The sequence below is a fragment of the Argopecten irradians genome, chromosome 6, assembly GCF_041381155.1.
Source record: "Argopecten irradians isolate NY chromosome 6, Ai_NY, whole genome shotgun sequence".
Lineage (NCBI taxonomy): Eukaryota > Metazoa > Mollusca > Bivalvia > Pectinida > Pectinidae > Argopecten > Argopecten irradians.
In genome coordinates, this window is record NC_091139.1 from 10,014,433 (window position 1) to 10,030,391 (window position 15,959).

A 15,959-nucleotide genomic window follows, 5' to 3' on the forward strand; every position below is an offset into this window, starting at 1 on the left:
AAAACGCAGAGGAAAACTTGTGTTGATTTGATAGTTTTATTGATCGACAATAAATAATCTGCAGCTACAGCTGAGATTTTCAATAATAATAAAAAAAATTAACAAAACAATACACACTTTCCATTTTCACTTTTCATTAACATTCACCCTTACTGCCCCTGAGCAGTATACCATAAACTCTTAACATTCAACCCTTCCAACCCTTAAATCTGTAGTGGATACATCCGTTCTGATCTATGTGGATTAGTCTATCCATAGTTTTGAGGGTTGGAAGGATTGTTACAGAGACTTTCACCTTTTACACACTACCACAATGTCAAAAGATCAAAAATGACACTTTTCACTAAACATTATGAAATAAACATGTGCTTATGACATAAAATAGTCCCCCATATTGCTAAAAATTGTCTAAAACATCAATGTGTCTTATTCCAAACAAGGCAGCTGTTGATTTAGGTCCTGACAAAATTAATGTGCAAAACATGGACAATGTATGACACAAAACATTACACAACATCATGAACAGGGCATTCCTTATCACTGATAACTGATGTCGAAGTCCTTGAGACACAAAGCATACAACAATCATGTCTTTATTCTAAAGTTCCAAGGAGAGAACGCCTATATAAGAATAATCTTTCCCATAATGGGTTTCTCTAAAACAATTTCATGCCTTGTGATTTTGCCCTTCTGGTACCTGAGACACTAAATGAGTAAAATAAACTTAATTTTACAAAGCTTCAATTCTGTATACAAAAGTACATTTCTGTATCCATACCTACAGTTCTGTATCAACAGCTACATTTCTGTATCCATAGCTACAGTTCTGTATCCATAACTTCATCTCTGTACCCATAGCTACATCTCTGTATCCATAGTTACAGTCCTGTATCCATAGTTACAGTTCTGTGTCAATAGCTACAGTTCTGTATCCATAGTTACATCTCTGTATCCATAGCTACAGTTGTGTCCATAGCTACATCTCTGTATCCATAGCTACATTTCTGTATCCATAGCTACATTTCTGTATCCATAGCTACATCTCTGTATCCATAGTCACATTTCTGTGTCCATAGTCACAGTTCTGTATCCATAGTTACATCTCTGTATCCATAGCTACAGTTGTGTTCCATAGCTACATTTCTGTATCCATAGCTACAGTTCTGTTTCCATAGCTACAGTTCTGTTTCCATAGCTACATTTCTGTGTCCATAGTCACAGTTCTGTATCTATAGTCACATTTCTGTGTCCATAGTCACAGTTCTGTATCTATAGTTACAGTTCTGTGTCCATAGCTACATTTCTGTGTCCATAGTCACAGTTCTGTATCCATAGTTACAGTTCTGTGTCCATAGCTACATTTCTGTGTCCATAGTCACAGTTCTGTATCCATAGTTACAGTTCTGTGTCCATAGCTACATTTCTGTGTCCATAGTCACAGTTCTGTATCCATAGCTACAGTTCTGTATCCATAGCTACATCTCTGTATCCATAGTCACATTTCTGTGTCCATAGTCACAGTTCTGTATCCATAATTACAGTTCTGTGTCCATAGCTACATTTTTTGTATCCATAGTTACATCTCAGTATCCATAGCTACATCTCTGTATCCATAGCTACATTTCTGCATCTATAGCTACATCTCTGTATCCATAGTCACTTTTCTGTGTCCATAGTCACAGTTCAGTATCCATAGTTACATCTCTGTATCCATAGTTGCATTTCTGTGTCAATAGCTACATTTCCGTGTCCATAGCTACAGTTCTGTATCCATAGTCACAGTTCTGTATCCATACCTACAGTTCTGTGTCCATAGCTACAGTTCTGTGTCCATAGTCACAGTTCTGTGTCCATAGTTACAGTTCTGTATCCAAAGCTACAGTTCTGTATCCATAGTTACATCTCTGTATCCATAGTTACATTTCTGTGTCCATAGTTACAGTTCTGTAGATCTATGCTTCTGAAATGGCACATTGTATCAATAAGCTTTCTTTGAGTTAAGACATTCAACATTAAGTTGAGTCTTGGTCTCCATGCTGGTACACTTAATTACAATAATAACATATATATATAACCCGGGCAGCAGGCTATTAATAGAATAAATTCTATAGAAGTGCTCTGATCACTGTTGCTTACAAATATACATGCATCATAATAACTTAACGATTGGATCACTAATAACAAACATGATCAATGAACAACATAATTTCTAAAGTAAAAACAAACATTTAATGCCTAATTAAATCACAATCATTTTATAGACATCCAAAATTGTCACCTGCGTTCTTCCTCATATTTGTAAAACTGTTAACTCACTTTCTGTCTCTCATGGTCTGTACAAATAGTTACTGTAACATATTGTAGGGAGGTTTGGATCAAGTCATATGATGCTGGGGGTCTGGACTAACCTTGACTTGATGTTGGGTGTCTGGACCAATTGTCACAAATTGTCACATGATGTTAGGGGTTTGGACCAATTGTCACATGATTTTGGGGGTCTTGACCAATTGTCACATGATGTTGTGGGTCTTGACCAATAATCATATGATGCTGGGGGTCTGGACTAATAGTCACATGATGTTGGGGGTCTGGACCAATTGTCACATGATGTTGTGGGTCTTGACCAATAATCATATGATGCTGGGGGTCTGGACTAATAGTCACATGATGTTGGGGGTCTGGACCAATTGTCACATGATGTAAGGGGTCTGGACAAATAGTCACATGATGTTGGGGGTCTGGACCAATTGTCACATGGTGTTGGGGGTCTGGACCAATTGTCACATTATGTTAGGGGTCTGGACCAATTGTCACATGATGTTAGGGGTCTAGACCAATTGTCACACGATGTTAGGGGTCTGGACCAATTGTCACATGATATCATGGTCTGGACCAATAGCCAAATGATGCTGGGGGTCTGGACCAATAGTCAGATGCTGTTGGGGGTCTGGACCAATTGTCACATGATATTAGGGTCTGGACCAATAGCCACATGATGCTGGGGGTCTGGACCAATAATCACATGATGTTGGGGGTCTGGACCAATAGTCACATGATGTTAGGGGTCTAGACCAATTGTCACATGATGTTGTGGGTCTTGACCAATAATCATATGATGCTGGGGGTCTGGACTAATAGTCACATGATGTTGGGGGTCTGGACCAATTGTCACATGATGTTAGGGGTCTGGACCAATTGTCACACGATGTTAGGGGTCTGGACCAATTGTCACATGATATCATGGTCTGGACCAATAGCCAAATGATGCTGGGGGTCTGGACCAATAGTCAGATGCTGTTGGGGGTCTGGACCAATTGTCACATGATATTAGGGTCTGGACCAATAGCCACATGATGCTGGGGGTCTGGACCAATAATCACATGATGTTGGGGGTCTGGACCAATTGTCACATGATATTAGGGGTCTGGACCAATAGCCACATGATGCTGGGGGTCTGGACCAATAGTCACACATGATGTTAGGGTCTGGACCAATAGCCACATGATGCTGGGGGTCTGGACCAATAATCACATGATGTTGGGGGTCTGGACCAATAGTCACATGATATTAGGGGTCTGGACCAATTGTCACATGATATTAGGGTCTGGACCAATAGCCACATGATGCTGGGGGTCTGGACCAATAGTCAGATGCTGTTGGGGGTCTGGACCAATTGTCACATGATATTAGGGTCTGGACCAATAGCCACATGATGCTGGGGGTCTGGACCAATAATCACATGATGTTGGGGGTCTGAACCAATAGTCACATGATATTAGGGGTCTGGACCAATTGTCACATGATATTAGGGTCTGGACTAATAGCCACATGATGCTGGGGGTCTGGACCAATAGTCACATGATGTACTATTTATCTTGGTAATGGAAATGACTGGTCAGCATACAATGAACACACAGGCTTATTGGGTGATATGTCTCAGATGGTACATAATCACAAGATATATCCTGACAAAGGATATCATAGTACAATATGGCATCCATCAAAGACAATCAAAATCAGTAACTAGAATTATATGGCACAAGATCTACAGTTGTTATAACAAAAATTAATACAAGAAAACCATTAATTGTAACACATACTTAAAGCTGTGTACAAAACAGCTGTCTACCTGTTACATAGTTCAAAATTGTGAATTAAAAAGATTTTATTATCCATGGTTAACCATTAACATGCGATGTGCTTATTTGCCTGCCTGAACAACTTAGCTTAACTTAATTTTGACATCTAGTGGAATGCAATAGTGCAAGATAGTTGCGTTACTGACAGGAAAGACAGAAATTGATCTCTGATGACATTCACTCATGACAAAATTTTGTTTCATGTGAAGAATGAAGGGACCATTTGCAAATGTAAAATGAATAGATAACCTTGACAACAGATTTCAATGCCCTTTTACATATGTAAAATGTATAGGTAACCATGACAACTAAATTCCATCCTCATTTGCAGATGTAAAATATATATGTAACCTTGATATCAGAATTCCATCCCATTCGCAGATGTAAAATGTATAGGTAACTTTGACAACAGAATTCCATCCTCATTTGTAGATGTAAAATGTATAGGTAACAATGACAACAGAATTCCATCCCATTCGCAGATGTAAAATGTATAGGTAACCTTGACAACATAATTTCATTCCAATTCGCAGATGTAAAATGTATAGGTAACTTTGACAACAGAATTCCATCCCATTTGCAGATGTAATATGAATAGGTAACCTTGACAACAGAATTCCATCCCATTTACAGGATGGGATGCAACTTTTACAACAGATCTGTAGTTTTGTTATAATTATTTGTCTCAGGTATACATCCCTTGTTTCTGAACGTCAAAATGATGTGCACATCCAATGGGTTGGTCCATTGATCACCAAGATTATACCATCATATTTCAAGAGGGTCCATTTAGGACAGGAGGGGGGTGCAGCTTCTTCAGTTCCTGTTTCAGACTTGGCAAGAGCCCTCCGAGTCGACGATTGGAGTATTTGTTTGCCCAGCCCTCAACTTCCTGAAATTTCAAAATCACTCATGGTAACTAACATTACAAGGGCATGACAATGAAATAGTAAATGCTGTTTATCATATACTTCATAGGCTCACAGAAACTGTTTTCTTTAACTGAAATCTTTTGCTATGACATAGTCCACAGGTGAATATAACGATAGTGATAGTAAACCCTGGAGATCGATGATGAATCTTTGAGTACAGCTGGATTAACTAGAAGATATTAATGTGAAGCTAGATTTTAAAATGCATACCTCTAAAATCTTTTTCTTTTTATGATAGAAATGTGCTTTGATGACGTCTGCAAACTCTGGTGGTGGTGTCTGAAGCTGGCTGATCATGGCGTATTTGATGTTGTTGTAACAACAGTCTGTAAGATAGAGTTAACTCTCGGTAAACCACAGTATTTTGATAAACCTTAAATTTAATATTAGAGGTTGGTTGGCTTTGATTATTTAAAAGTCCTATTAACTCTTTCACCCCAATGTAACTTTAGTAGACTCTACCATCAATTGATCTGGATGAGTCTATTATGGCCTACAGTGGTGAAAGGGTTAACAGTCATATGTGATACGGAGTACATATAGAAAAACCACTGACCAGTGGTCAGTACCTGGCAACTGCCCCACATGTGGTGCAAACTTGCAGCTCAGAGATGGAGGGTTGTGGTAATATGTTGAGACATCTTAACAAACAAACATATGACAAGCAAATCACAATAACAAATGATTATAGCTATTACAAATTAAATTTTATAAATAAAATGATAATTAACATTAATATCATATTACCAAAATCTCCATCAAATGTCAGCTTCACAAGTTTATAAAGGATATTATATTATTAAACGCCATTTTCCTAAAAATAACTAAAACAGAAACTTGATGTAAAACATTTGCTAAGAAACTAAGCAATTTCTTTTTTATTCACTCTGCCATAATGTTGTACTTATACATTTACCTGCATTATATTCGTCGCTGTGCTTTTTTCCTCCCTCCGTCCCAATCTCCAGTTCAAAGCCTGGCTCATTGAAGTAAGGATCTTGTACCAGGATAAGGGACTGGATTGATACAAGTACCTGTGATAGAAAGTCAGAAATATGGGACTGGATTGATACAAGTACCTGTGATAGAAAGTCAGAAAATAGGGACTGGATTGATACAAGTACCTGTGATAGAGATACAAGAACCTGTGATAGAAAGTCAGATATAAGGGACTGGATTGATACAAGTAACTGTGACATAAAGTCCGCAATATTCCTCATAATTACCAAACACACATCAATAAATACCATTGTTATTTTTTAGGATATTTACTAATGAAAGCCAAACTTTGTAGACTTACCTTTAATTACAGTCAATGTTTTCTAATTCTATAATTACAGTACTGAGGACACTTACAGGTAAGTAACAGTTGACGATTTTGTAATGTAATGACTGAGGAGACTCACCTGTAAGACAGTTGAAGTTTTTTCGTTCCATTGCTCTCCTTTCTGACCTTCCCATGTTCCTAGTAAGGATAAACACACCTTTCCACATCTGAAAACACAAAGAAAGTAAGAATATTAGTATTTTTGGTAAAAATCCTAAATTTCTCTGAAAAGATCAAAATTGGAAATTATATCATACAATTTCTTTTAAAAGTGATTTGATTCATGAAATCAGCTCTTAACTAGAACTGTCGCCAGAGTGGACGATTAATACCCCCCAACTGCACAAATTTAGTAATAACATTGCAAAACCCTATATAGTTTTCCCAATTCCCCTTTATGTCAGGGTTCTGTGTACAAAATTTCCTCATAATCTGTCAAGTAGTTTAGGAGGAGTTCACCGGACAAAGTTGTGTCTACAGACAGACAGGCAGCGAATGGACAGACAGACAGGTGGCGAATGGACAGACAGACAACCCCAATTCCAGTATACCCCCCCCCCAAAATCCCCCCACAAACCTTAACTTCATTACAGGGGGTATATATAATAATTGCCCAGTCAATGTTGGAATGAAAATGTTTTTTATATCAAAGTCTAAGGAATAACCCATGTATACCGACTTTTTATGTTTTTTAGAACAGAATAACAACCTTGAGAATAGCAGCGACCTTTAAGTAATTATGAGAGTCCTTTGATTTAACAGTGATTGATCCAACAGAATTTCACCGCATTTTAGTCCCCTTGTAACCATGTCTTATGTGAGTAATACTTACGCATACAGATTTGGGTTAAAGCGGACTTTCCCTGACCCGGTGGTCTGAAGGTTCACTAGAGGCGGAGATTTAGGGTAGGCCGGTGGGAAGTAGATATCAAATATATAACAGCCTGCAGAGTATGGGGTTCCCTCAGGGCTGAAAAAAATATAAAAATGGCAAAAGTTGAAATATGGTTCAGTTCAATTTAAACTGGAAAAGGTCTGCATGAAACATTTATTAGGATTTATAAGGATAATTAATGGATACAGGCTGGAAGCCTCTATATCCATACCATCAATAAATATACATAAAATACACAAATGATTGATTTCCAGTATATCAAAGGCTATGTTTCCTCAATCTATTAAATGTTAAAACTTAAAATGAATATTTTTCCAGTGTTTATCTAGCATTACTTCAAAATTGTATACAGTATTTGCATCTATAATATATGCACTAGAGAAATGTATCAACACACTGAAGTCTGATTCCTTAAGTCAGTTACACAGAAATGGATCAAAGCAAACAAATATAGGCAATCTCTAGTAATAGCAGAGGCATAAAATCAAATTTCAACACAATTTTAAACTTTCAAACAAAGTTTCCGAGAATTCTATTTGTCACTAAAATATGACACAGTTATTGGTTTCAATAGCGTCTGAGAAACTTTTCCTTTTCGCTTGAGTACCTACCCAGTAATAAGTGCTTTCATTAATGTCAGTTTGTCATCATCCTGAAAGAAAAACAAAACACATGGCAAAATGTAACATATACAATGTACTACAGTCTGTAGAACAATCTTAATGATATATATACAGTGGAACTTGGTTAATATGAACTCGAAGAGACCGAGATTAAATTTCGAGTTATCCGAGTGTTCGAATTAAACGAGTTATCATGTCTTCTGACGATCTCTTTACTTGGTAAAGATAGACAAGTCGTTAAATGATGTGAACAAGAGAGATGTCAAAATCGCCGATGGTAGTTGCAAAATTATAACAATAAAACCTAGATATAAAATTTAAAATGGCAGATTTATGAAAAAGAAAATCGGCATTTTCGGCAAACTCGTTGTCCACAAAATCTCATTTCAAGTTAAAAGAACATTTTATGTATAAATTTTGTCATTCGGACTCAAAATTAACTTCATATTATCCGAGTTCTTCGAGTTTTCCAAATTCGAATTATCCAAGTTCTTTAAACAAAGATAAAGAGGGAATTCGGTCGGGACCGGCAACGTACTTGGTATTAAGCCAAGTTGTCAGATTATCCGAGTTTGTATAAACCAAGTTCCACTGTACTAGTGGAGATTAATACCATGCACAGTGTCTAGCAATAAATCGCAATAAATCGCACAAGGTACCAGTAATACCCTAGCATAATCATTAACGATTAGACCTGCATCACAGTAAAACCAGGTAAACATAAGATTGATTGGAATCGTGATAAAAACATCAACAGAAAAAAAATTCAAGACACAAAGCCATTGCTTAATTATCTTAAATGGTTTAATCCCTGTGAAGTCTTGGTGACTGTGGGCATAATTAAATAATCAAGAATGATTTTTTATCAAATTAACTTTTTCTCAATAATTTTGATCTGACAATAAGTAGAAATGAAGTACAAGAATCTTATTTAGAAGTAGAATTCACCGGAAATAGCATTCAAAAATCTTGATATTAAATAAATCAGGAATGCAGGCTGAAGCTCCTGAGAGTAGTTATTGTAGAAATGATTTATCAACTTACACTTCGAACAAAGATGGCAGACGACCAATCTAGAGGCAGCGATGAAGAAAGAGAAGAAAGTTCTTGGGCAATTCGGAAAATCTGAAAAGGAATTAACAAAAATTCATAAAAAGTTTGACTTGTAATGCATGAATCATATTCATATTATGGAAATGTGATAATTTGTAATTTGAGACATTTCTGAAAACTTTTTGAAGTTAATACCTGGTTTTGTCTGGAGCTCTGAGCCGACTTAAATTGACTTGCATAATGGTGGGCCCAGTTTCCTTCCACTGCAAAATAAAGTTAGAGGTATTGAGGTTGTTTTTTTAACACATGTAATCTAGTTTCATGAATTATAAATGGCATGCATTACATTCAATTGATGAGCATATCTGCTGATTTCAAGCAAGTAAGTTTTTTTTTTAATCAAAGAAATGTTAAGAAACACTGGGCACTTTTATCAGATCAATGAAATTCATTTATTCCTTAGACCAGTATCCAGGGTAATTTTTCTAATACTGTTTAACTACTAAAATGAGTTCTTAAACATTAATTAAGCACCAATTCTGTTTTGTCCCTATTTTACTTACATGAAAAATCTGTACTATAAAACTGCATATTTCTTAACACTTGTTTATACTGTATTTCTGTTGGGTCCAGCTAAAGAGAAAGTAATTGGGGAATACATCTTGGTTAGGTGCTTGATCATTTTCTGAATGCTTACAATCCCGTCGAGTTTGTTCTTGAAATCAGTTGTATGGTTTTATGGACTCAACAATATTACAAAAATACATATAACCTTGAGTGTCAATGCCAAAATGCTTAATTTTTAGTTTTGTTTTGGCATCGAGGCAAAATCATTTTACCTTTAAAATTCTAAAAGAAGTACATTGCAGTTATGCACCTTCATATCGATTAACATACACATTCTTGTAAATTTTTAAATCATTCACGGCTTTCCAAATTGGAAGACAAAAATAGAGAGACAAAAGATAAAATTGTTATCATCTAAATGCATAGGTAAAGAGATTATATCTCTGAATATTATTTTATACTCTATATCTGTATTCTCTGTTTATTTACCTTATCCATCTGGATACTGACGTCCATTACTGACGTCCCGCCATCATTAGATATAGACATCTCGCGCGCCGACGCTGTTGGACTGCACTGCTCACCACTAGGAGACAAGCTCTGCATGGCCATCACATCTGTATTCAGGTCAGAGGTTACAAGGTCATTTAATGCCAAGCAAGGTCATAATGGCAACATGGTAGCTTTGTAAAACTTCAAATACAGTCTTAGAAATTTAGAAGAGGTCAAGTAAAATTTGGAGCATTAGAATAAAGAGATGAAACTCTCCAACTATTTATTCAAAGGTCAAGTAAAATTTGGAGCATTAAAATAAAGAGATGAAACTGCCAACTATTTATTCAAACTCTCTTTAATATTTATATCAATACATGTCACAGAATTTCCAGTACAAAATCTAGAAATTGAGTATGATTCATATTACTGTAAAGCTTGGTATTTTCGCGGGGATGATAATTTTTTTGCGATTTCGCAGCACATTGCTAAGATGGTTAACTGATATCTACCTTTAAATTCCATATTGCGAAAATTTAAAATCGCTAATATATGATATTTTTTTAAAGATCTAATTGCAAAAATTTCGGTCCGCAAAATAACCGGCTTCACGGTAATACAAGCATTTTCTTCAATCTAAAGATATTAAAGATCAACATACACTTTTCATTTGAGTTTATTGATAATCAGAATTAACAATATTTAAAAATTTACTCACCTTTTACATTGTTGAAAAGTATCACAAATTCTCTGAAAACAGAAATAGCAGTATTAAATGACAGTTTTTTATGTAACTGTTATCAACTCAGCATCAGACATAACCTGAACACTCTTTATTTGTTAAAATCTAACAAAGGACTTGATTTCAGTGGAGAGTAATGTATGACGAAGAATCAAAAAGTAAATACCTGGCAAGTTTTTCCTCAGCAAGTTCATTGTCTGTTCCGAGTGCGGAACAGGAAGAGCTTGAACCGCGACATCGACTAAAGCAGTTGGGTAATATATTAAAGGGTGTGGCATTGTTGTCGCCCTCGGGAGCTGTACTTGTCTGAGGACGTGGTACGCTGCCGTTCCCAGCCTTACACATGTGCTTCAGGATCAGAGAGGCCTGTGCACATGTAAATTTTCATGAATAAGCCAGAATAGGTATTAAACATCATATAAGTATACTTGTTACCATCATTCAATGCTCACCTTTGTGACAGAGGACAGTCAAGAGATCCCATTGAAACAAAATCATGATCTACAATTACTTTTTAACAGCTGCATAGTTATCTGTACAATACAATATTACCTAAAGCCATTCACCAACCTTCTGCCATGTTATCGTAAATTCTTAAATTCTTTTCTACAATACCTCACTTTTTGCCATTTAGTAATTGAACCCCCTGTACCCCAGCACAAATCCAATAATAATTTACCCACTTTTGCTCTAAACAGTAATTAAAATGATTCTCCTACAGTAAGTTAACCTTTTCCCTCTAACATTGTTAAACTATTTACTCATCTTTTCCACCTATTATCATATCAGGTGGAAAAGGTGAGTATTTGTGCTCACTTTTTTTTTTTTTAGCTTTTGATGAATTCACCAAGCTTTTCCTGTAATCTTTAAACTTACCTTTTTCTCTAACTGCTCCAGCAGCTGGTATATAGATAAAGTCTGGTTTGACAAGGAACACAACAAGGGAAGTAACTGGCGTTGTCGAGCTGTAAAGATCAATTTAATCACAGAAAAGCATTATTTGTAAAGACCTCCATTTACTGTAATTTATGGTATCTCGTTTCTTAAATAAATACTCTTGTCATTTTTTCCATTAAATTAATAATATACTTGTAACCAAAATTCTAAATGACCTCAGTGATCCGTGATGATATAAGATTAATGTAAATATTCAATTTTCAGGGAAAACAGATAAAAGTAAAATAATTGTTCTTAAAATATTTTAAATATTGATTTTTATCCAACAAGGTATACAATATTCTTCTTGATATTAAAAAATATGTGAAAATCGTCAAAATAAGAAATCTATGAATGTGTTTAGATCTTTGCTTTGCTTACCTATTTCTTTAATGATATCTACGATGAATTTATATACCTGCAAAAAGATTGAATGTCTAAGTTAATGACTCGAATTATACAGTCCCTTACTTTAAAAACTTGTAAAGAGCTTATTTTTCTGTAATCTGTTTGACCTCCAATAAAAATTCAAGATACAGTCAAATATTTCTATAAGACCACCCATGAGGCCAAGAAAACAATGGTCTTTATAACCAAGTTGTTCTCATACAAGAGGAGGGTGGTGTTAAAATTGATAATTTGGGACCCTGAGAAAATGGTCTTATTATGCAGGTGGTCTTTATAAAGAGGTGAGCACAGGTTTGACTGCATTTCTTGTAAAGATGCTCCACCGCTGACAAATGGTATTTTTTCACTATCAAAAACAGGGGTAGACGATTTAGTATTTTTCTTCAGTTACAAAAGTTACTTACTTTACACCATTACCACCATTGAAAAGTTTGAGCTTTTAGTTTTATTTCAGGTTAAAAATATAAAAAACAATTAATTGCATCCCGAATAAATTCCGTACTACTATATCCTATATGGAATGAAGTTCTGAATGTGCATGCACCAAAGGCAAAATAGATTATTTTATTATAGTTTTTGTGTTAATTAGACTATTATATACACAATTTAACACCAATTATTGTTTAAATGATGAATACCATTTATGCTCTGATGGCGGTGGAGCATATTTAAATGGAACAGACATTTAAATAGCACAAAAAGACCCATCTGCTCTGATGATTGATCATCCTATGGGCTAGTTCAGATATAAAATGGCATATCCAAATTCCATATCAAACTAATACCTTCCAATTAGGGCTGCTTATATAAAAGACAGCAGAGTAACTAAAAACCTGTCCATTCTCTGTGTATTTTATTATACATGTGTACATATAACCTGTCCTCTCTACACTGCTTTAGTGCAGTGCCTGCTCTGTAAAAATGTTGTATTTTGTACTGATGGGCTGTAAAGCCTAAAGTAATAATAGAATTGAACTAAACATGACACATCAAAGTATGAGGGAGCAGATAAATCATCTCTAATTATACCTTCAGAATAAGGACGGATTTCTCTTCATATTCCCATGAATAGAAGTCAAGAATCACACTTTTCATCACAAGGCAATTTTTAGTGTATATATGTTTATATAGGGAGGGGAACCCCAAAAATAATGAGTGTGTTAGATACTGCCATTGTGGTTTTTATCAAACTAGAACTACATTGTAAATCAATACCAAAGGGTCAACAAGAATCACACATTAACATTTGTCTGGACTATTCCGCTTTGCATATAATATTAAAGTTCATTAAAGATGCTCCACCGCTGACAAATATATTTTTTCACTATCAAAAACAGGAGCAGATGAATTTAGTATTTTTCTTCAGTTACAAAAGTTACTTCTTTACATCCTTACCACCATTGAAAAGTTTGAGCTTCTAATTTTACTTTGAGTTAAAGATATGAAAAATAATTAATTGCATCCCGAAAAAATTCTGTGGCACTATATGCCCTACATGGAATCAAATACAACTGATGGTACATGCACCAAAGGCTTGTGAATTAATTATTTTATATTTTTTTTTGTGTCAAACTAGGCATATATATACACGATTAAACACCAATTATTGTTCAATTAACGAATATCATTTATGCTCTGTAATGCGGTGGAGCATCTTTAATCAAAAGAAAAGCAGAGCATAGTATTTCTATAAGATTACCCCCATGAATGCAATGATAGTAGTAAGAACATGACCACGTCTCAGCTTGGGATAAAGAGTCAACTTTGTCAAAAAGATGACAATAACATAGATTCTCAAAAATCCTTAAAATTTTTGAGTTGATTTTTGATTTCATAGGAGAAGTTCTAGATGAATTACACCAATCAACATTTCACAATACAATTATGGTACAAGTCCATATGATCTTGTGACAATGTCAACAGTATTTGTTTGCAGTTCAACCACACATATTTACAGTACCCTGTGGTGACAATACATCCTTAATCTTTACAATACCCTGTAATGACCATACATACCTAGGAAATATTTACAGTACCCTCAAGTATTGCTGACCAAACACCCGATAATATTTTACAATACCCTGTAATGACCATACACCCGTAATATTTACAGTTGACCTTCTATAACTGCCCATGACCCTCCTAATCTTGTACAGTACCCTCTGTAATGACCATACACCTGTAATCTTTACAGTTCTCTGTAATGACCATACCCTCCTAATCTTTACAGTACCCTGTGGTGACCATACATCCTTAATCTTTACAATACCCTGTAATGACCATACACCCGTAATATTTACAGTATCCTATAATGACCATACCCTCCTAATCTTTACAGAACCCTGTAATGACCATACCCTCCTAATCTTTACAGTACCCTGTAATGACCATACACCCTGTAATATTTACAGTACCCTGTAATGACCATACACCCTGTAATATTTACAGTACCCTGTAATGACAATACCCTCCTAATCTTTACAGTACCCTGTGGTGACCATACATCCTTAATCTTTACAGTACCCTGTGGTGACCAAACCCCCTAATCTTTGCAGTACCCTGTGGTGACCATACATCCTTAATATTTACAGTACCCTGTGGTGACCATACATCCTTAATATTTACAGTACCCTGTGGTGACCATACCTCATTATCTTTACAGTACCCTGTGGTGACCATACCCTCCTTATCTTTACAGTACCCTGTGGTGACCATACCCTCTAATCTTTACAGTACCCTGTGGTGACCATACCCTCTTATCTTTACAGTATCCTGTGGTGACCATACATCCTTAATCTTTACAGTACCCTGTGGTGACCATACATCCTTAATCTTTACAGCACCCTGTGGTGACCATACCCTCATTATCTTTACAGTACCTTGTGCAGACCATACCCTCTAATCTTAACAGTGCCCTGTGGAGACCATACCCCCTATCTTTACAGTACCTTGTGGTGATCATTACATCTAATCTTCACAGTACATTGTGGTGACCATACCCCCTAATCTCTACAGTACTCTGTGGTGAGCATACCTCATTATCTTTACAGTACCCTGTTCCGACCATACCCTCAAATATTTACAGTACCCTGTTCTGACCATACCCACTTATCTTTACAGTACCCTGAGCTGACCATACCCTTATCTCTTTACAGTACCCTGTGCTGACCATACCCACTTATCTTTACCATACCCCTGTGCTGACCATACCTCACTATCTTTACAGTACCCTGTGCTGACCATACCCACTTATCTTTACCATACCCTGTGCTGACCATACCCTCCTATCATTACCATACCCTGTGCTGACCATACCTCATTATCTTTACAGTACCCTGTGCTGACCATACTCTCTTATCTTTACCGTACCCTGTGCTGACCATACCTCCATAAATGGGATGAGTGCTGACCCCTCCACTACCGAGTACATATCCTGTACTGGATCAATGGATTGACCAGTGTCTGGGGTCGCTACATTTGGGTCTGGCTGACCGGGTGGACGTGGCTTCAGTTGAGGGGCATGGTTTGCATACAAAACTTTAAATTCCACCAGAATCTTGTGAAGTGCATCTTCTATCTGAAATAGGATATCATTGATAATGACTTTTTAAATATGAGTATATACCAAAAAATACTGTAGAGCCAATTATTTCGAGTATGAAATTTTTTGTCATTTGTCTTCAAACATTTAATGATACAGCTCTACATAACAGTATGCACGATGTATCTATAATTTACGATTTCATAAAACAATTTTTTGAAACCAAAATCATGTCCCCAAAAAAAAACCCAAATTATCATCTTTGCAAAAGTACTGTCTATATGGTGGTTTTAATACATATTTG

General features: G+C 35.9%; 1 protein-coding gene across 1 annotated transcript in view; it reads right to left on the reverse strand.

Moving 5' to 3' along the window:
• LOC138326199 (baculoviral IAP repeat-containing protein 6-like) overlaps positions 1 to 15,959 on the reverse strand; it is a 29,287-nt gene continuing 13,328 nt past the window's right edge. Inside the window, exons 18-33 of the mRNA XM_069272327.1 lie at positions 15,500 to 15,691; positions 14,146 to 14,162; positions 12,088 to 12,143; positions 11,647 to 11,735; positions 10,937 to 11,136; positions 10,747 to 10,778; positions 10,026 to 10,153; positions 9,533 to 9,602; positions 9,165 to 9,232; positions 8,961 to 9,041; positions 7,905 to 7,945; positions 7,231 to 7,368; positions 6,478 to 6,565; positions 5,988 to 6,105; positions 5,282 to 5,397; positions 1 to 5,031 (exon numbers count right to left, since the gene is read on the reverse strand). Coding sequence (XP_069128428.1) covers positions 4,915 to 5,031; positions 5,282 to 5,397; positions 5,988 to 6,105; positions 6,478 to 6,565; positions 7,231 to 7,368; positions 7,905 to 7,945; positions 8,961 to 9,041; positions 9,165 to 9,232; positions 9,533 to 9,602; positions 10,026 to 10,153; positions 10,747 to 10,778; positions 10,937 to 11,136; positions 11,647 to 11,735; positions 12,088 to 12,143; positions 14,146 to 14,162; positions 15,500 to 15,691 — 1,551 coding nt within the window. The 3' untranslated portion in view covers positions 1 to 4,914. The remainder of the gene's footprint in view (positions 5,032 to 5,281; positions 5,398 to 5,987; positions 6,106 to 6,477; positions 6,566 to 7,230; positions 7,369 to 7,904; positions 7,946 to 8,960; positions 9,042 to 9,164; positions 9,233 to 9,532; positions 9,603 to 10,025; positions 10,154 to 10,746; positions 10,779 to 10,936; positions 11,137 to 11,646; positions 11,736 to 12,087; positions 12,144 to 14,145; positions 14,163 to 15,499; positions 15,692 to 15,959) is intronic.